The sequence below is a fragment of the Sphaeramia orbicularis genome, chromosome 22 (assembly GCF_902148855.1).
Source record: "Sphaeramia orbicularis chromosome 22, fSphaOr1.1, whole genome shotgun sequence".
NCBI classification, from domain to species: Eukaryota; Metazoa; Chordata; class Actinopteri; order Kurtiformes; family Apogonidae; genus Sphaeramia; species Sphaeramia orbicularis.
Window position 1 is genome coordinate 908,122 of NC_043978.1, and position 21,650 is coordinate 929,771.

At 38.9% G+C, this 21,650-nt stretch overlaps 1 protein-coding gene across 3 annotated transcripts in view; it reads right to left on the minus strand.

Moving 5' to 3' along the window:
- LOC115414119 (single-stranded DNA-binding protein 3-like) overlaps window positions 1-21,650 on the minus strand; it is a 115,091-nt gene that overhangs the window by 3,120 nt on the left and 90,321 nt on the right. For 2 of the 3 annotated variants that reach the window (XM_030127335.1, XM_030127337.1), the window contains exons 7-17: window positions 21,496-21,555; window positions 21,326-21,392; window positions 18,096-18,160; window positions 15,806-15,867; window positions 14,561-14,606; window positions 11,751-11,786; window positions 11,042-11,096; window positions 10,752-10,822; window positions 8,221-8,299; window positions 8,102-8,130; window positions 5,009-5,110 (exon numbers count right to left, since the gene is read on the minus strand). In XM_030127335.1, the coding sequence (XP_029983195.1) occupies window positions 5,009-5,110; window positions 8,102-8,130; window positions 8,221-8,299; window positions 10,752-10,822; window positions 11,042-11,096; window positions 11,751-11,786; window positions 14,561-14,606; window positions 15,806-15,867; window positions 18,096-18,160; window positions 21,326-21,392; window positions 21,496-21,555 (672 nt within the window). The remainder of the gene's footprint in view (window positions 1-5,008; window positions 5,111-8,101; window positions 8,131-8,220; window positions 8,300-10,751; window positions 10,823-11,041; window positions 11,097-11,750; window positions 11,787-14,560; window positions 14,607-15,805; window positions 15,868-18,095; window positions 18,161-21,325; window positions 21,393-21,495; window positions 21,556-21,650) is intronic. The other variant, XM_030127336.1, reaches the window with a different exon arrangement.

A 21,650-nucleotide genomic window follows, 5' to 3' on the forward strand; every position in this document is an offset into this window, starting at 1 on the left:
TTACTCACCTGAATCTCTTCCTCATGGTGAACAGTTTCTTAGTTCCATCCACCACAAACAAACCATGTGTTTACAAACCGAGCTGGGAGGGAACTCGGGCATCTGAGGAATTTTGTCGCAACGCTCAGCTGCCTGACAGCAGCAGCGGCAGCGCAACCGCTGAAATGCAGGAGGGAAGCGGAGCAAGCAGAGCTCTGCCTGGCAGCGGCAGCTGCAACAAACACGATGGAGCTCTTGCAGTTTCCGCGTTTCAGCAGTTGCACTGCCGCTGCCAGGCTGCTGCGTGAACCTCCGCTTCCCACAATGCATGTCATGACAAAATTCCTCAGATGCCTGAGTTCCCTCCCGGCTCTGTTTGTAAACACATGGTTTGTTTCTGGTGGATGGAACTAAGAAACTGTTCACCATGAGGAAGAGTTTCAGGTGAGTAATGACAGGCGAATGAGACTGAGGATATGACTGAGGTTTGACTGATTTGATAAAAAATTGGTGACAAAAGTCTCTAGCACCTTTAAAGACACAAACATCCACTAATCCTACCAAAATACAAACTAATGTCTCTGTTGTTGTGGAGTGTTCAGGAGGCCTCAGGGTTCCATATAGAAAATGACTCCATATTTATCACTGATAATCAATAGGCTGTTTTGTTTTTTTTTTTGGGATAAGCTTTGGCTAAACCTGGCTAAAACTTTGGCTAAACTGTCCCTATATTTATATAAATGTGTTCCAAACAGAAGTGTGTAATGTTGGTTTTCCATTCAATCCCTGCTGTGCTGCTGAGTTTCTTTCTTCTGGTAGATGTCAGTGTCAGTCCTTCCATAAACAGAATGTAAATCTATGTTGGTTTGAATCTAGAATGCTGGTTCTCCCTCTATCTCCTACTAAATTCTAAACTGATGTGGTTTCCTGGTGTGTCCACACACACACACACGTTTGAGAAAAACTCTTCTTCTTTTGTTCTAGCATCCATCAGTTCTTCTGTTTGTTTTGGACATGTGACTCTAGTTGGACTCAAAGGCCTTTCCATTACAGTTCTGTGTCATATACCAATTTAACTACGAAAAACACCTCGAACAACAACAACAACAACAACTATTCACAGAAAAACTAGAGTTTGGGTGAAAGTGTTGTTTTTCCATTAAACACATTTTTACGCGCAAGTTACATTGACACAATTTGAGGGTCAATGGAACAGAGACTAGTGACTCTGAAGGTGAAAGGTTTGAACCCAAAACAGCTGAATCAGTGTTGAGGGCTGACAGGGTCTCCAGCCCCCCCCCCCCCCAAACCCCCACACCTATTTACAACCAACACATGATCATAGCATATATCATCATTTCCTGTTGGATATTAAAACAATGGGATGAACATGAACCAAAGCAGGTACATGTGTCATAACACTGGTCTACAGGTCACATGGTTCCACTGGTCTACAGGTCACATGGTTCCACTGGTCTACAGGTCACATGGTTCCAGGTGTGAGTCTGTGATCCAGACTAATCCAGTCCTAAATGCTGGTTGGTTGTAGTTTCACAGATACACACAAAATATTCTATGAGAATGATAATCATATAAAATAATAATTTCTATATAGAGATCATAAGGGATACAGATTGGGGGTAGGAGTATATAAGTTTTAACTTCTTCCTACTCGTTTTCAAGCATGTTTAATTTATTTTTATTTTATTCACTTTCTTTTTTTCCTTTGTTTACTTATCAACCTTTTATGTCATTACTGATATTTTGTTGGTTGGTTTTGTTTTGATTTCACTGTCTATATGTTCGAAATAAAGATTTCAATCAAATAAAACAGTCTGGGGTCAAAATGTGAAATTGTAGAATTAATGATAGAATGGGTTTAAGTCCAAAGGAATATTAGTGTCAGATCTACCATACCATGCACGTGACAATACGTGGACTGGACAGGTTCTATCAGTGGAACATTTACACATCTATTGAATAAATAGACACAAACCAACATATATGTGTTAGAACACACCATCATATACCTGGAAAACAGCAGCAAACCAGCACTTTGGTCATTAGTTTGATTAAAATACGGAACATTTAACTTATTTCATGTCTGAGGCAGATCATGTGTAAATCATTGCAGACCAGTGTTATCACATCAGACAGATTCTACACAGTGAGTTTCTTTGTGATTAGTAAGTGGCTGCAATGCAAGCAAAACCTAAACCAGTCGACTCACGGCTTCTTCACAGTGCATGTGTTTCACAGTCTTAATCCTGTGTCCAGAATAATGAAGCTCAAATGCTGTTTGTTTTGGTTCCACATGCATTTGAAAGGATCCACAAGCCAACAGAACTGATCTGTAGAATTCTGCTGACTGATGGTGTAATCTACCACTGTAACCAGTGAGCCTCAGTACTGGAAACCAGCAGGAACTCGGCACTAATAAGTACTTCCTAAAAGACGACACAGTTTATGGAAACAGTTTCCTGTTAAAAACTAAGAAATTAAATGTGTTTCACAAAAACCCACAGATTCACTGATGAACACAGATTATTGCTGTTTTTGACACGTTTATTTTGTACGATTTCGTACTTTTATGAGATTAAAGTGGTAATATTTGGAAAATAAATTCGCAATAATGTGATAAAAACTCAGAATTCATAAACTGTAATCCTTAAACCAGTGGTTCCCAACCTTTTTTTTTTACTCCTGACCCCGTTTTAACATCACAAATGTCTGGTGACCCCAGACATTCAAAACAAAACATTGTTTTTGCTAAAATTAATTTGTTTTTGATCATGTAATAGTTTGCTATAATATGTTGCAAATAAACGTTAATTTTAGAGGACATTTAGTCTATACAATGTATATTATTGTGGACGGAGGCAGTAAATCCAGGTGTAGATTACTGCACAAAGGGAGAATGTGATTTTCCTTGGTCAGGATCTGTCCAGTCAGTCCAGCTGTGATTTACAAGGAGGACAATTAATACTGAACAAACAAGAACTGAAACTATGAATTATGAAAGAGCTGCAGCATCTGAAACTGACCACAATGAACATTTGACAGATAAACAGAACCACAGTGCTGCAGTTTCAGCTTCAGAGTTTGTCATGTCTGTTATGGATTGGGATTATCTCTCTCAACTCAACATATATTTTTTATTAACTTTTTTTTTTTTTTTAATCAAATCACTACAAATTTCAGGCGACCCCACGTGGGGTCCCGACCCCAAGGCTGAAAAACACTGCCTTAAACCTTGTTGATGACATTTTCCGGTTTTAGCAAATGCAACAAGTGAAGCAGCACCTTGTGTAAACCCAAATGAAAGTAGAACCTCACAACATGGTCCAAGTTCTACATTGTGTGAGCAGTGGGTACGACTTTATTCTGTTAATTATGATATTTTTCCACCTGTTTTTAAATTATGAATTTATTCTCATAAAATTATGTGTTTTATCTTGATATTTTACGACTTTATTGTTGTAGTAACAAGTGCTTTTATTTTCTTATGTGGCCCTAATACGCTGTCGTTATATTTTGATATTTATACTGGAATAATTTCTTCAATTACTGGGTTTATTCTGTCAACATTTTCAGCTAAAAAACTTAATATTTCAATGTTTTACTCTTTGACTTAATTTTACTACTGTGTATTTTACTGTAGAACATTCTATCATTATAGTAGTTTTGAATGTTCTACCTCTGAATTTGTGAAACATTCTGTTGATTTAAAAAAAAAAAAAAAAAAGGACAAACTCATAACATCCATCAGAAATGACCCTTTAACCCTTAAAGACCCAAACATCCACCACTGATCCACTAATCCTACCAAAACACAAACTAATGTGTCTGTAGTTGTGGAGTGTTCAGGAGGTGTCAGGGTTCCATATAGAAAATGACTCCATATTTATCACTGATTATCAATAGGCTGTTTTTTGTTTTTTTTGTGGGATAAGCTTTGGCCTGACCGTAACCACAGTGTTCTGAGTAAATGATGTGAATGTGGTCATGAGTGGACAGCAGCTGGTTTTTACAGATCCAGTTTTCATACTGGTCTGATTTACCACAGATGTTTTGCTGTTTGCTCCTGGTTATTGTGATACTGGACTGTTCTGTTCTTCAAATTCACTGATATTCTTCTATTGCTGTTGTTCCTGTTTATTGTTGTTGTTACTGTTCTGTTTTTGCCTGTTATCAGAACTGTCCACCTCATCCATAAATGGACCCCAGTCTGTGGACCTGTTGAATCCAGGTGTTTCTGTTCTAACAGGGCTCTGGGATCCAAAACAGTAAGGACTAATGTCAGAATAGAGTTTTATATTATGGGACAGATATAATTGCATTCGTTAGTTTGGTTTATTATCTTTGTTTATAAAATGACTCACAGATGGTTTGGACTGAATTTATATCAATGCTGTTTTTTTTTGGTTTTTTTTTTAAAATCATCTGACTCTGATTTTCACTGTTCTTCCTCTAAATGTCTGTAATATTTGCCCTGCTCTGACTGTAAATAATAATTTCCTTCTACTGTCATCACATCTGACTGAGGAAGAAAAATCTACCATTAAACTACAGTGAAATATTGATGTTTATCAACTCTATGGACATAAATATGTGGACACATCATGTCTCCAGCTGTCAGATGTCCTGTTCAGGAGGATCGGACACACAAACATCAACATTAATCATCAATAGGATATTTATCCCATAATATAAAACTCTATTCTGACATTAGTCCTTATTGCTTTGGATCCCAGACCCCTGTTAGAACAGAAACACCTGGATTCAACAGGTCCACAGACTTTGGTCCATCTGTGTCTGAGTTAGACAGTTATGATCTGAGGAGAATGATGCGCATTAGTTTGTAATATTTGCAGTTTTGTGTTCTGTCAGTGAATCGTCAGGCTTTTAGAAAAACGTTTTTGGGCAGAGGTGAAGTCGTACAGTAATGCTTGCATTCTTCCACTGGTGTGTGTCAGGACGTAGAAGGACAAATGTTAAGGGCTGTGACATATTTGTTTGCTCTACTTACACTTTCGCTTTGGAATGGGTTCAAGAAGTTCCCGCCCATTTCGCCGTCATCTCTCGGCGTTCCAGGAGGGTTGTTCATGCCCCCCATGTTATTAGGGGAACTCTGGAGAAAGACCCAGGCACACAGCTCCGTTAAAACTATTGGACAATCACAGAATCTGCAGCTGGAGTGCACCGCTGCATCCTCTGAACGTCAAAACGACTGCTTTTACTTTGAAACAATGGATACGACAGTGAGATCCAGACAAAGACGCAGGGTTAAGTAGACTGAACAGACGTCAACAAGTCCAACAACTAACTAACATAAGATGGAAAGTCCTCAGAGATGTCACTGATAAAATAAGATCCAACTAAACTACAAACGAGGTCTACGCTGTCAGGGGCCCACACTAAGGGTACATCCCTGAAATCCCCCCAGTCCTCTGCTATATATAACTCTATCCATGATAACTGTTACACAATCGATATGAACTCAGTTTGAGCTCCATGGACCTGATAGTGTCACAATAATGAGCCCATTTAACCCTAAACTCCACCTGGTGAATGAACATGAGCCCATATGAACTCTGGATGGTAGACAGAACATGGACATGTGGAAGAACATCAATATGAACCCATTTTTATCTCAATCAGCCGATTATTGACAATTTAAAAAACTTCAACTAAAATCTTCAGCTACAGCGCCCCCATGTGGATGACTTCTAATACTGATAGATAAGCTCCAATCCATAGGGTTCTTCCACTGGGGGTTCACTATGTTGGTTATGAAGGAGAAGAAATCCAACTAAATCTGACAGAGTTATCGACAAAACACCAAGGAGATCCGATGAAATAAACTCCTGATCCAAATTTTAAGACCAGTTGAAAAATTGCATGAATTTCTGTTTTTCACTGTTAGATCTTCAGAAGGCTCTAAGCAAGGTTATTATCGTTCACGAAAACAAACGAAATGATGAAAACTAGAATTGAAAAAACATTTTCGTTAACTGAAATAATGAAAAACTATAATTAAAAGAAAAAAACGGTAACTGAAAGTGTATTGTGTGTTTACAAAGAGAGAGGACTCCAGAGAACTCCACCTAGTGAATGAAAACGACCCCATATGAACTTGGCATGGTAGACAGAACATGGACATTTGGAAGAACATCAATATGAACCACCATTTGAGCTCAATCGGCCAATGCAATATCATGAAATCGTGTAAATGTACACGCCACTTTTAATCACATTATAAGGTTTCCGCATGTATGTTCACGCAGCGTAAAATTCCGACACTTAGGGTTAGGGTTATGTGAACCGGAGATCTTGGTGTAAATTCACACCAAGATTATTACTGTTAACGAAAATTAACGAAATGACAAAAACTAGAATTGTAAAAACATTCTTGTTAACTGAAATAAATAAAAACTATAATTAAAAGAAAAAAAAAACATAACTAACTGAAACTGTATTGTGTGTTTATAAAACTAACTAAAACTAATAAAAATTATGGATAAAATTCCCTTCGTTTTCATTTTGTCAACGTCGAATAGATACAAAATCGATTTATTTCGCTCTAGCAATTTTCTCTGCTGTCACCATATGATATTTAAGGGTCCGTCACTTGTGTTCACTTGTGGTTTCCAGTTGTCTTCTGGTCCCCACTCTACCTGGAAACATGGAGACTAAAGTTGGGAGAAAGCAGCAGAGTCCTGTCTGGGATTTATTTGAATACGACGACAGAGAAGAAGAGAAAAGATATAAAAAAAAACTAAAACTAAACTACAACTAAGCATTTAGAAAATAATGAAAACTAATAAAAACTAGCAAACCTGCTCTAAAAACTAATTAAAACAAACTGAATTAGAGAAAAAAAGTCAAAACTAAATAAAACTAAACTATAATGAAAAATCCAAAACTATTATAACCTTGATTCTTCACACGCTATCAGATGGCGTTGAATAACATGCAAAAGGACGAAAATGCGTAAGTATAGAACGCCAAATACCAGAAGAACCGGTGTGACATACAACGCCATTTTATGAGATCAGTCTCCAATTGTCCTATTATTCTTTGATTTATGTCCAGAAAACTGATGTTGAACTAAAGCGCCCCCATGTGGATGACTTACAATAATCAAAAAGAAGCTGAAATCCATAGGGTTCTTCCACTGAGGGTCCACTACCTTGGTCATCAAAGAGAAGAAATCCAACCAAATCTGACGGAGTTATTGGTGGTGGATTCAGGGTCAAACCATCATAACCCCAAAACTCCATTTCAGGGATATAATTATGCAGTGAAAGGTTGTTGAATTTATTAAATATGCTCATTATCACTAGGGCTGTGTATTGGCAAGAATCTGGTGATACGATACAAATCACAATACTAGGATCACAATACGATATATCATGACACTGTTAAAAAGGCAATTTTTTATTGGTTTTGTTTCTTTTTTAAAGATTATTCCTGGAAGAACTGAATTACACCAGAAATCTGCACAAATACTAAACACATTTTTATTTGATCACAACAGGATCTAATGTTCTATCACAAAATGTTCCTGTGTTCAAACTGAAATTCTGTTTTACAGACATTACAGTTTAAGATCCTGTTCAAATGTTCAGATTCTATTAGTTCAGAACTAACATTAGAACAGGATTTGAGTTCAATCACAACAAAGGAACTAACGTTATTTACTAAAGAGTGTTAAAGAATAATAAATAAAATATAAAAAAAAGAGAAAAACAAAAAACTAAAATGAACCTCCACATTATCTGCATTTGAATAAATACCTAAAAATATCAAAACAGGACTTTTTAATATCGATACAGTATTGTGAAATGAAATACCACGATATATTGCAGAACTGATATTTTCTTACAGCCCTAATTATCACTAGTTGCCTAATAGCTTGTTAAAGACTTTTTTAATTTTACTTGATCCTTAAGTAGCAGCTGAAACATATTAGGCAATTATTTCAATAAACACAGAACAGAAAAATCAGGAGGAGCAGATCACTGCAGTTTGGTCATCAACATGTATTCATACTGTCGTTCCATGCAGAGTTCAAATGTGATGGAATGTTTTCAGCTGCAGAAACACTGAATGAACTCACCTTTGGCAACCCGTCCATGTCCCCAGACCCTGAGGACGACACAGAAGACATGTAAACCCACAGACACAAGTGTAGAATGTGTCCAGTGGAAGCTCAGCTCCACCAGTGTGTCAACCCACCTAGTGACCCGTTCATGTGGTGGGGCTCCATGGCTCCCATCGCCCCCATCGGCCCATCAGGCCCCGGTCCCATCGGGAACTGGGGAAAAAAACATCCATCAGTGAGTGCAATGTTAGCTTTCATGGTGGATCTGTGATTTTAATCAGAGGCGTCTGTGGCTCAGGGTGGACTGGGTTCTATTCCTGCAGGTGTCAGCGGTAGGTTTTTCTAATACCGGACTGGACTGGACTGGAGCCCAGTGAGCTCATTTAAGTACAGCTGATAATGACTAATCTGCTCAAATTAATTTAAAATATATTTGATTACAGTTTTCCTAATGGAACCTTGGTTTCCTTCATTTCTCTGCTGTTAAACATTGGTTCCAGTGTTGTGTTTCACATGGACACTTACTGTGACGCACATGAGTCCAGGCCCAACCCCCAGCTGGATGTTCGTTCCATGTTCAGTTGGTCTAATGCCGCGTTTCCACTGCGTGGAACCGGCTCAACTCGACTCTGGTACCAGGTCCTATTCCTGGAGACCATTTCCATTACAGGATACTACTGACTTTACAGTACCTGGTCGTCATAGCGATGCGGCGCGTTACTTCTGTGTCGTCTGCTCAGAGAGTTGCTGATAAACTCACTCGTTGCGTGTTGTCTCGTCAAACTCATGCTGAATTTTTAAGTCTGAACCTCCTCAACAAACCATGGTGTAGTTTTACAGGCTGTCATGTGCTTTCACCTACTGACAGATTTACTGTAAACTTCCACATCTGGTTTTTGTAAAAGAGCGGGTCACACAGACGACTCTGACCAATCAGTGGTCTGCAGTGTTTACCACATCACCTTTTAGAATCTGGTCCCCAGTCCTGGAACCTCGGCGGAGGTGATACCAAAAAATTAGTACCAGGTACCAGATTCCGGGTCCTTTTTCGTAATGGAAACGCAAAAAAGCCGAGTCGAGTCGAGTCGGTACCATGTAGCGGAAACACGGCAAAAGTTAGTCAGTTGAATCCAAATGTGTTTCAGATTGAGCTGACAGATTAGAGGTTACAGATGTAACTGGACTGGTTTGGACCAGTTTACACCTGGAACTGGACTGGTTTGGACCAGTTTACACCTGGAACTGGACTGGTTTGGACCAGTTTACACCTGAAACTGGACTGGTTTGGACCAGTTTACACCTGGAACTGGACTGGTTTGGACCAGTTTACACCTGGAACTGGACTGGTTTGGACCATTTTACACCTGTACACATTTATAGACAGACTTATCCATACAGTTGATAGTGCTTATTATACAGTTCCATAGATGGTACAGGTTTATATTATTAGTACTAACAGTTACAGTAGTGGTATATCCACTGTTAATACTTGTATTTGTAGTAGTAGTAGTAGTAGTAGTAGTAGTAGTAATAATAATAATAATAATAATAATAATAATAATAATAATAATAATAATAAGAATAATAATAATAATAATAATAAGAAGAAGAAGAAGAAGAAGAAGAAATTTTATTTATAGGTGCCTTTCAGGACACTCAAGGTCACCGTACAAAGTTGTTAAAATAAAACACAATTAAAATTACACTCATACATCATCACATTAGTATTAGTCGAAGGACTTTGAAGACAGTTCGCACACATTTGGGTTTTCTTTCATTGTAAGAACTGAACGGATTTGAAGCAAATTACCTCTTTGTTGGAGGAGGAACTGACTGAAGTGGTCGACTGCAGGGTTAAAGCTGGTTACACCAGAGAACTATACAAAGACGGTTTGTGTTGATGGTGGGCGGGGCTAATAGGCTCAATATTTGGCCTTTGTGTGTAAACCCCAAATGAAAGTAGAACATCACACAATGTTTCCAGTTCTATACAATGAGTGGTTTGTGACTTTATTCTCATAAATTATATTTTTCCACCAATTTTTAAATTATGACATTATTCTCATAATATTATGGTTTTATTCTCATAATTATGACTTTTTGTATTTGACTTTATTTGTGTAAAATTACAGGTTTTATCTCGACATTTTATGACTATTCTCGTAGTGACAAGTGTTTTTATTTTCTTATGTAGCCCTAATTTGCCATGGTAACTGTTGTTATATATATATATATATATATATATATATATATATATATATATATATATATATATATATATATACACACTTTTCCTTTTATACTTTTTGTGGTTGTTGTTTCAGCTGGTTCTGGAATAAAGGTCAGGTTGTCATTTTCAAACATGTCTGTTTCACATTTTTATTATTTTTTCACCAATTCAAATAATCATTTAACTGAATGAAAGAACATAATCGATAGATTAATGGATTACAAAAATATCCAATACCTGCAGCTCTACTTCACAGCTAAATGTGAGCTGGATTCCTTTTGCTGGTGACAGTTGTTTAACTCTAATCATTACGTTCCATGATTTTAAACCTGAATCAGTCCCAGTGTAATAAAACGAACCTGCAGCTCAGTCTTTAAAATACTGCTGTGGAGGCTTAACGAGCTACATAAAGTAAAGACCGTTCAGGGAACTCACATTGGGCCTGTTGCCTCCTGGTCCAATAGGATTCATCATTGTATAAATGTTTTCACTGGAGTTTGTTGAATCTAAGAAAAAAGCAGAAGTCCAGTTTTAGTTGAGTGGTGTTAGACAGTGGATCGAATCTCTATGATGAAAAAAACAATAACAAATAAAAACACTGAATATCAGCTACGCTAAAATCACACAGTTGTTTGGTGAGGGGGACATGCTCGGTCAGTGGGGGACGATGGACACAAGGACAAAGACACAAAGGTTAGTGCTGGGGATGTAGATAGGTGACGCACCACCTGGGCTGGGCATGATGGGAGTTCCAGGTGGTCCTCCTCCGCCTGGGGGACCCTGCAAAACAACCAGTCACATCATCAGAACCAGAACCAGAACCAGAACCAGAACCAGAACATGGACTGAGGAGCACATCGCAGTCATGAACCTGCTGCACATTCCACAAGAACACACGTTCTTCACACTCCTGCTGCTGCGTTTGGTTCTCCACACACCGGCCAGGTGAACTTTATTCTCCTGCGGTGTGCCAGAACTATTGTGCGATTGGTCAGAAATTCGAAGTGGGTGTGGTTAATTCGGAAAAGCAGAGGACCTCCCACGAGGTTGACACCTGAGTTTCTCAGGAAATATGAAACGTCCAGAATGAACTCTGTTCTTGGCTCCGTTCACACAGCAGGTCTAAATGAACAATTCAGATTTTTGGGTCAAATCTGATTTTTTGTGTGTTGGTTCATATTCCACATTAAATGTGACTTCTATCAGTTTTGAGTCTGAACTGACTGTGACCCTGAAGTGACCCACATGCATAAAAAAAATGGGATTAGTGTTGTTCAAACTGTCTAACAGATGGGATACAGGTCACATATGGACACATTTGTCTGCATCTGAACGGAGCCCTTGCTCTTACCGCCTCAAAAACACAAACAAATGTCTGTTCCAGTGGAAAAAGCAGCAGGTTACAGGTCCAACCTAAAGATGTCATTTACTCACCACATAGTTTCCTGGAGATGAGGAGGAGTATGCTATCTGCAGAAGGAGAGGAAGACACAACATGATCATAACTGAGGAGTGGACCAAAGTGGAAGAACACAACAGGAACGACTTCACTATTTACACAAACATAATACATTTTTACCTTGAAATACAGTCGTTGACATCTGTCAAAATCTAAAGGTATAACTTGGTAAACTTAAAGCTACGATTTGTAAAAATTAGAGATGCATGATAATTGTTTTTAATAACTGATAGCAATAACTTCCTGCTTCTTGTAACTCAGTGGTTTCAAACCTGTTTTTACTCCTGACCCCATTTTAACATCACCCCAGACATTCAAAAAGGAGACATTGTTTTTGCTAAAATTAATTTGTTTTTGATCCTGTAATAGTTTTCTATACTGTTTCAAATCCTGGTTAATTTTAGAGGACATTTAGTCTATATAATGTATATTATTGTGGACGGAGGCAGTAAATCCAGGTGTAGATTACTGCACAAAGGGAGAATTTTGTTTTCCTTGGTCAGGATCTGTCCAGTCAGTCCAGCTGTGATTTACAAGGAGGACAATTAATACTGAACAAACAAGAACTGAAACTATGAATTATGAAAGAGCTGCAGCATCTGAAACTGACCACAATGAACATTTAACACAGAAACTGAACCACAGTGCTGCAGTTTCAGATTCACAGTTTGCCATGTCGTTTATGGATTGTGACTGTCAACTCACCATATATTTTTTCTTAGTAATTTTTAATATTTTTTAATCAATTACTAGAAATTTCAGGTGACCCCATTTGAATTTCAGGTGACCCCATGTGGGGTCCCGACCCAAAGGTTAAAAAACACTGTTGTAACTGATCCCAAACCCCAACAGTTCCCTTTCTTCCAGTTGTTTTCTTCTTCTTTCCAGTCAGTGTTAAAGTCCGTTAATAGACCAATAGGGCTGGGTATCATGGCCAATTTCCTTAATCAATTTGATTTCGATTTATAAGGTTCTGAATCGATTAACTGTGATTCAATTCGATTCAGTATTAATTGATTGATTCAGATTCATTTAGTGATACCAAAGTACAATTTTGAGTTGTAACTTGATTATTTGACTACTGCAGCCATGCAACACAGAATCAATATTGACATTAGAAAGGAAATAAATCTGACATTTCATCAGTAAACAGATGAATCTGCTCTGAAATAATGAAAAGGACACAAACATGTCCATGTTTCTACAGTGGATCAGATCGGATTTCTTTATCATCTTTTTTCTGTTTTATACCTGGTGCTTCCAGCCTTCAGGCTCATTACTGTCACCCTGGGGCACTGACACCAGTTTGGCCCCTGAAACAGAATCATGTTGGGCCCTTGGTACAACAAACTCACTGGAAGGGGAGGGTGGGCGGAGCTTCGCGATTTCCGCTTTACTATTCCTCTAACTCCGCCCTCAGCCACAGGTGATCGAAGTTAATATTTCTAGAACGACTGGCTTCTGTGACCCGCCTCCACTGGCCAGTTCCTCTGCACCGCGGGTTCCAGTTTGAGGCTGGGAGGACCTCCCGCAGAGGGGTTTTCCCCACCCTTCCTCCATGTTCCTCCCGCTCCAGAACCATTGCGAGCACAACCGTGAGGGGCTCACAAGATGGAGCCAGCTGTGCCTCTGCATTGGCGGTTTCCAGGTCATTTACTCACGGTCCTGCTCTGAAAAATCGATCTCATCCACCATTAAATCGATTACGCAAAATGAAAAAGAAATCGATCCAAAATCGATTAAATCGATTTTTTTACCCAGCCCTATAGACCAATATAGGCTTCTCCAGAACCTAAAGCCTCTGTCTGCTTCAAATGGACAATAGTCCAAGGGTTTTCAGTTCTGTTTATGTCACAGACTGAATTTGGTGATGATCGACTGTTGCTGTTTTCACACATTCAGCTCCGTTCATCTTTTTCTCTATAATGTGTCCATATGAGAGGACGAGGCTGAACGTGGACAGCAGCCATTAAACTGGGGGTAGGATTTTAGCAGAGGTGAAAGTGGGCGTGGCTATAGATGTCCACACCTACTTTGGTGCCGATTGGTCACTGTTCTGGGCATTCAGCTCCGTTCATCTGTTTTGTCGTTCAGTGTTTTTGAATGTCCTTCTTCTGCTGCTGTCAGAACAAAACAGACCAAACCACCTCTGGATCTTCCTCTGGGTCTGACAGCTGGAGCAGAGGAAGGAACTGAAAACCCTCTGACTGACAAACAATGGACTGATCCACACCTCTGAGTCTGATTCTTCTGCTTTTGGGTTTTTATGGCGGTTGCCAAGGCAACAACGTGCACTGTGTGCTGGTGAAATACACCAAATTTAAGCAATTTAGATTTATTATTATGGGCTGGATTTACCTGTGAAAATTTTAATAATCGGAATAATCTGAATGACGTCATTTTTTAAAAAATATTGGACCGATAATTACTGATGTCAATAGTTATTGTGCATCTCTAGTAAAAAGAAGATTTAAAATTGAACTCTCTTAATTCTAAACGAGCAACAGGCAAAACATTACCAGACAAGAAACAAAATGATCAAACGTGTGCATTTCTCCTCCCTATCAACACAGTACGTTGTCAAACAGATAAGTCCTCGATCAGTGACGGCAGAATGTCTGTTACAGGATCTGTTGTGTTGCTTTTGCTTTTCAGGCCACGTTCACTGATGTTTATGACAGTTTTGACCAGAGCTCGTATTTCTGCTCACACTGCTGCTCTTCCATATGGATGTCCCTGTTATGTAATGTCCCACCTATAGATAGAATATATTGACATGACTCACAGAGTTAGCGTTAGGTCCTGGCCACGGCCCCCTTCCCCCAGGACCCCTGAGGAGCACGAACAGACACAGTTGGCAAAATAATAAAGGCAGATGAGAAAAAAAAAATAAATCACACAAATAGTATTCAGTTTTGTACTGATATTGTACAAGATGGAACCACGACAAGTAGCATCAGGAGATATAATCAACAGAAACTAGAATGATGGATTTCTACACCCAGGGTTCCTACAGGTTAGTTCAATTTAAGAGTTTTAAGATGACTTCAAACTGAATTTCATGCTCATTTCACAGCCTATTTTACTCCTAGAATTTAGGAAAATGAATTATTTACTCCAATGCCTTTTTTCCCACTGTTCCCAGTTGAACTGATTTCTTGTACAAGGTGCAGCGAACTTCAAACACATTCCTCTAAACTCATGTCAACCAAGTGGAGACTGATGGTTTCTCCAGCCAGGCGTCATTACATGTGCACGTCCTCATGCTTAAATGTCCCTTTAAGTTCCCAAAGTCGGTTTTCTTGAGCGTCGTGCGTGACTAACGGCTGAATGTGTGTTGGGCTTAATTTTCTGTGATCATTTCTGCAAAGTTAGTGAAAATCGGTTCCTAATTTCAATATAAATTGTCGGGTTGGAACGGGTGGAACCCAGTAGACTAATGTTACTGTCTTTGCAGTTTGGACATTCAACAGTTACATATAAACACAACACAGTGAACAGGTTTATGGAAACAGAACTGAAGACCTACCAGATCAAATTTAACAGCTTTTAAAGAATTTTTTAAGATATTAAATGCAGATTTGTAAATTTAAGATGTTTTAAGACTCCATGGGAACGCTGTAAACTACGACATGCTTTACTGTTTTGTCGTTTCACTCATGTAAATGTTTGACAAGTGCTTGTCATATTCTGATCATAAAATAGAATTTATAATCATCTGGTTTCTTCAACATCCATTCAGGACCAAAACACAGCCTTTAAAACATAGAAATAAATAATGATTTGACATTTACTGTGATAATTATCGATATCAGTTGATATGCAAATGAAAGAACTTCTCCTGATTCAACTGTGCCTGTTTTCTGAAGGAAGAAAAAAACAAAAAAACAAAAACAAAATACGCAAAATTATCTATTGCCAAAGCAAAATCAGTCAATCTTGTACTTGTGGTGGATTCAGTTGTATATAAAAAAAAAACACACAGATATGATTTTGTATGTATAAAGTGAGTGTGTAAGGTGTGACTTACATGTTCATTCCTGGCATTGGACCCCCCATGGAGTTAGGAGGTGGCCTCATGCCTCCATAATTCTGAAAAACAAAGACCATTCAAATTAAATACTGATTTTTGGGAAGATTCATTCATTTTCTGAACCCGCTTTATCCTCACTAGGGTCACGGGGGTCGCTTGGAGCCTATCCCAGCTACATAGGGGCGAAGGCGGGGTTCACCCTGGACAAGTCGCCAGTTCATCGCAGGGCTGAACATGTAGAGACAAACAATCACTCTCACATTCACACCTATGGGCAATTTAGATTAACCAATTAACCTATTAGTGCATGTTTTTGGATTGTGGGAGGAAGCCGGAGTACCCGGAGAGAACCCACGCAGACACGGGGAGAACATGCAAACTCCACACAGAAAGGTCCCACCCCCCGTCGACTGGTGTTGGAATCGAACCCAGGACCTTCTTGCTGTGAGGCATGAGTGCTAACCACTGCACCACCGTGTCGCCCGTGGGAAGATGTTCTATGTAAGTCCTGACAGCACACACAAAACAATGACTCAGACCATTTAGGATGGACATGAATAATTTCAGTGAACACAGAGAAAAACTGACAAAAACAAGGCTTATTCTCCATCAGAAAGCACTAGATATGTTAAACTGTACATTATTTTTATTTTAGTATATTATACTATTATATTATGAGTTGTGTGTAATGGGTAGGAGGTAGAAACATTGAAGTTAATACCAGAGCGGCAGAGAAAACAGAGTGGCGACACCTCCGTACACTGTCTGTTTTGCCTTGTTGTATGTAAGCTGATGAATGAATGAATTTCCCTCAGGATCAATAAAGTATCTCTCTATCCCACTGTAAAAAATGGCAGATGAAAAATGGACCTACTTCAGGTTCTGGAGGCGGGGCCAATACTTCCAAACGTTGAGTATAGCAGTGTTGGAACACATTAATTTCTATTTGTGCTGATCTACCAACTCCAGCTCTAAGTTGATCAGATATGGTCATCTTTCCACTGATCCAAAGTATTTCCTATATTAGTGACATTTTTGTTGTAAATAGGGATGTAATGATATGAAAATTTCATATCACGGTTATTGTGACCAAAATTATCACCGTTATCATTATTATTGCTTTATTATTGAAATTGTGCTCAAAATGTTCAAAAAGTACTTCTACACAACCTGAAATAATTTAACCAAGTTATATTAAAAAAAAAAAAAAAAAATTAATAAAATAATTGGCACAATGTTCCTTCTGTGTCAGAAACATTCAAATATTAACCCTTAGTGGTCTGAGCCTATTTTGTCCGTTTTTCAGTCCTTTTGATTTTGCCTTTATATACTATATAAACAAATGTTTACTATACCCATGTTTGGGATCTGTTTTTTTCAGCACAACTTCATCTATATCATCTGTCTATTACTTTTTTTTTTCACTTTAACCTACTATATCAACACAAAAGGACAAAAAACACAAAAAATATATAAAATCCAATTTGAAAAATGTATATAATTTATTGCATAAATAACACACAGATGTTTAACAAACCTTTTCAAAGACTTTAAAAGTGAATACTGGTTCCAAATATTAAGCATATACAATTAACATTGTAATAAATTAAAACCATACTCAAATATTTGACATAAAAGCAGATCTTTACATAGGCATTTTCTCTGGAAAAGTGCGGTAATCAAACATGGTTATCATGATAATTAGAATTTAAATGGTAATACTAACTGCAATTTTACCGCGGTTTATCGTTATACTGGTAATCATTACATCCCTATTTGTCATTTATTAACATTTCATAATGACATGTGATGCCTGTAAGTAATTAATAACTATTTGTCCTGCGCTCCTTTCGTACACCTACGACTAAATTTAAGGTGTTCATGGTGCTAAAGTCAGTCCTTTCAGTGGTCAACCCCATTATTAAAGTACAACTGACACCAACATACATACAGTAGAGACACAACAGTTGTAAATACACTTGTGTGTGGTTTATTTGTATATTTACCTACATTAACCCACTCACTGCTGTCTGTCCCATAGAAGAACATGACAGAGCACCCTTTGTTTGGAACTATTGAGGCTTACATGAACCACCTGATCACCGTAGCAGTGACATCAAAGCGTGCCACAACTCTCTCTCTCTAAGGCTCTGGTTTATACTTCTGCTTACTCCTTTTCAAATGTGGGAATAGAAGGAAATGGAAATGTGCTGTGGAAGGACTGTGAATGTTGAACACGTTTCAAATAAATACTCTTATTATTCTAGAGGATGTGTGTTTGACTGACCTGTGGGCCCATGGCCATTCCTCGAGGGGGGTTCATTCTCATTGGTCCACCCATATTAGGATGTCCTGAAAAGAGCAGAACCACAGTTACACATCGAACGAAACACAATAAACACACATACATAAGACAGATCGGCGCTGCTTAAGTAAATCCACATATGTCTGATTCCTTTAAGTCAGGAATTAAGACGATGCTACAGACGATGCTTTGTTCTAATCCCATTAGTTGGAACCCTGCGGCCCCCAAAGCTGGAACCTGCTGCTAAAATCACCTCAGACACAACGAAAACAGGTTCAACAACTACTGCACTTCAAATGCAATAAACTAAAAAAACTAAGTAAAAGAGCCACTATTTTAGTTGCTGCTTTATGGAACGTGTTTATGAATAGATTACTATAAAATATTTCTAATATTTCCAGGAACAAAATAGTAACAAATTGCGTGGTGGACAAAACAGAAAACAGATAAAGTAGGAAAAAGACCCACTTCAACGTATAATGATAAACAAATAACACAGGATGACAATGCAACATGAAAATAAATACTGTAATATTCAACAGATGATTCAAATAGTTCTATTTGAAAATGGTCAATCAATTTTAGAATGACTGGAGCAAATTTGTGTTTATGTGCGTTGACATCAAAAATGATCATTTTAACCCTTACAGACCCAAACGTCCACCTTTAACCCTTAAAGACCCAAACGTCCACCTTTAACCCTTACAGACCCAAACGTCCACCTTTAACCCTTACAGACCCAAACGTCCACCTTTAACCCTTACAGACCCAAACGTCCACCTTTAACCCTTAAAGACCCAAACGTCCACCTTTAACCCTTACAGACCCAAACATCCACCTTTAACCCTTACAGACCCAAACGTCCACCTTTAACCCTTAAAGACCCAAACGTCCACCTTTAACCCTTACAGACCCAAACGTCCACCTTTAACCCTTACAGACCCAAACGTCCACCTTTAACCCTTAAAGACCCAAACGTCCACCTTTAACCCTTACAGACCCAAACATCCACCTTTAACCCTTACAGACCCAAACGTCCACCTTTAACCCTTACAGACCCAAACGTCCACCTTTAACCCTTAAAGACCCAAACGTCCACCTTTAACCCTTACGGACCCAAACGTCCACCTTTAACCCTTACGGACCCAAACGTCCACCTTTAACCCTTAAAGACCCAAACGTCCACCTTTAACCCTTACGGACCCAAACGTCCACCTTTAACCCTTAAAGACCCAAACGTCCACCTTTAACCCTTAAAGACCCAAACGTCCACCTTTAACCCTTACGGACCCAAACGTCCACCTTTAACCCTTACGGACCCAAACGTCCTCCTTTAACCCTTACAGACCCAAACGTCCACCTTTAACCCTTAAGGACCCAAACGTCCACCTTTAACCCTTACAGACCCAAACGTCCACCTTTAACCCTTACAGACCCAAACGTCCATCTTTAACCCTTACAGACCCAAACGTCCACCTTTAACCCTTAAAGACCCAAACGTCCACCTTTAACCCTTAAAGACCCAAACGTCCACCTTTAACCCTTACAGACCCAAACGTCCACCTTTAACCCTTACAGACCCAAACGTCCACCTTTAACCCTTAAAGACCCAAACGTCCACCTTTAACCCTTAAAGACCCAAACGTCCACCTTTAACCCTTACGGACCCAAACGTCCACCTTTAACCCTTACAGACCCAAATGTCCACCTTTAACCCTTAAAGACCCAAATGTCCACCTTTAACCCTTAAAGACCCAAACGTCCACCTTTAACCCTTAAAGACCCAAACGTCCACCTTTAACCCTTACGGACCCAAACGTCCACCTTTAACCCTTACAGACCCAAACGTCCACCTTTAACCCTTAAGGACCCAAACGTCCACCTTAACCCTTACAGACCCAAACGTCCACCTTTAACCCTTACAGACCCAAACGTCCACCTTTAACCCTTACAGACCCAAACGTCCACCTTTAACCCTTAAAGACCCAAACGTCCACCTTTAACCCTTACAGACTCAAACGTCCACCTTTAACCCTTACAGACCCAAACGTCCACCTTTAACCCTTACAGACCCAAACGTCCACCTTTAACCCTTACAGACCCAAACGTCCACCTTTAACCCTTACAGACCCAAACGTCCACCTTTAACCCTTACAGACCCAAACGTCCACCTTTAACCCTTACAGACCCAAACGTCCACCTTTAACCCTTACAGACTCAAACGTCCACCTTTAACCCTTACAGACCCAAACGTCCACCTTTAACCTAAACCATCTACTGATCTAAACTGTTTAATTCCTGTTGATCTACTAATCTTATCAATCCATGTCAATAATTGGTGTCAAATACAGTTCTTCATTTTTTCATGGTCCTCAGATATGACCATATTTGGACGTTTAGAGGTTCCATAGTTACCGTGGAAAGACAGTCATCTTCTACAACATTGATTCACCAGTCAAACCCATGGAGTTGGATCAATGACAGTGGATGGACACACTGGGTTTATGTTCAGTTAACGACAGATTGGACTGATAAAAACAGTTTCCTCATTCATCAGGGTCGTTTAAAATTTTTTCCAGCACAGCCCATTATCATTGCAGTCAAATCCATATCTACAGGAATACAGATACTCATGGCTATTTTTTCACTTTTTATCACAATCATGTATATTGTAATGTGTATTCTATAAACTTCTAAAATGATGTTTCATAATAGCAAAAAGTTTAGAAATTAAGGAAGAACATAAAGTTTTATCCAAAAAAAGGGAAGCCACTTGGTGTTCTTCAGACACACTTGCACTGAGACAAAGATACAAATGTACCTGGAGTCAACCTGAGAACACCTGGGAATTTACTTTTTTTGACAAAGATTTGTTTTTATAAATGTATCCCTTCTCTGTAAGTAGCTTTGGCTGGATATCTAACCTGGCACAGTTAATATTAAAGATAAATAAAGAGATCACCACACACAGAATTCTAAGCACTTTTCAGACCCTGAAAACACAACATTGAAATTCAAGGATTTTGAAGGATTTCAAGCACCTGTACAAACGCTAAGTGTCATCATTAACTTGAAGGAGTGAAAGAGAAAATATGAAAAACAACAACAACAAAAAGACTGTGGATTGAACTGAAGATAAATAAATAATAAATTTGTCATAAAGACAGTTAACGGTGAACGGCAGGAGCCCATCGGTCAAAGGGCTGCTGTACCTTGTGGTCTTGTCGGATCCAAACTGTTTGGCAGGAGAGGTTGAGATCCAGGGATTCCCCCAGGAGGCTGTAAACACATCCAATCAACACATCGAATACAGTCTGATACCAAAACTAAAACCTGAACATGTGCATATAAAACAGACAGGCAGGACCAGAGCTGTACCGACCTGATTTGGCATTCGGAGTGAGGGCCGTGGTCCACCTGGATACCGAGGTGACATGAAAGGCTGAAAGAGAGGAAAAAAACATATTTACATTATTGATAAATCTGAAAGCACTGGAGGGTGGGGGGGGGGGGGGCACAGCTGGACACAATGTGGCT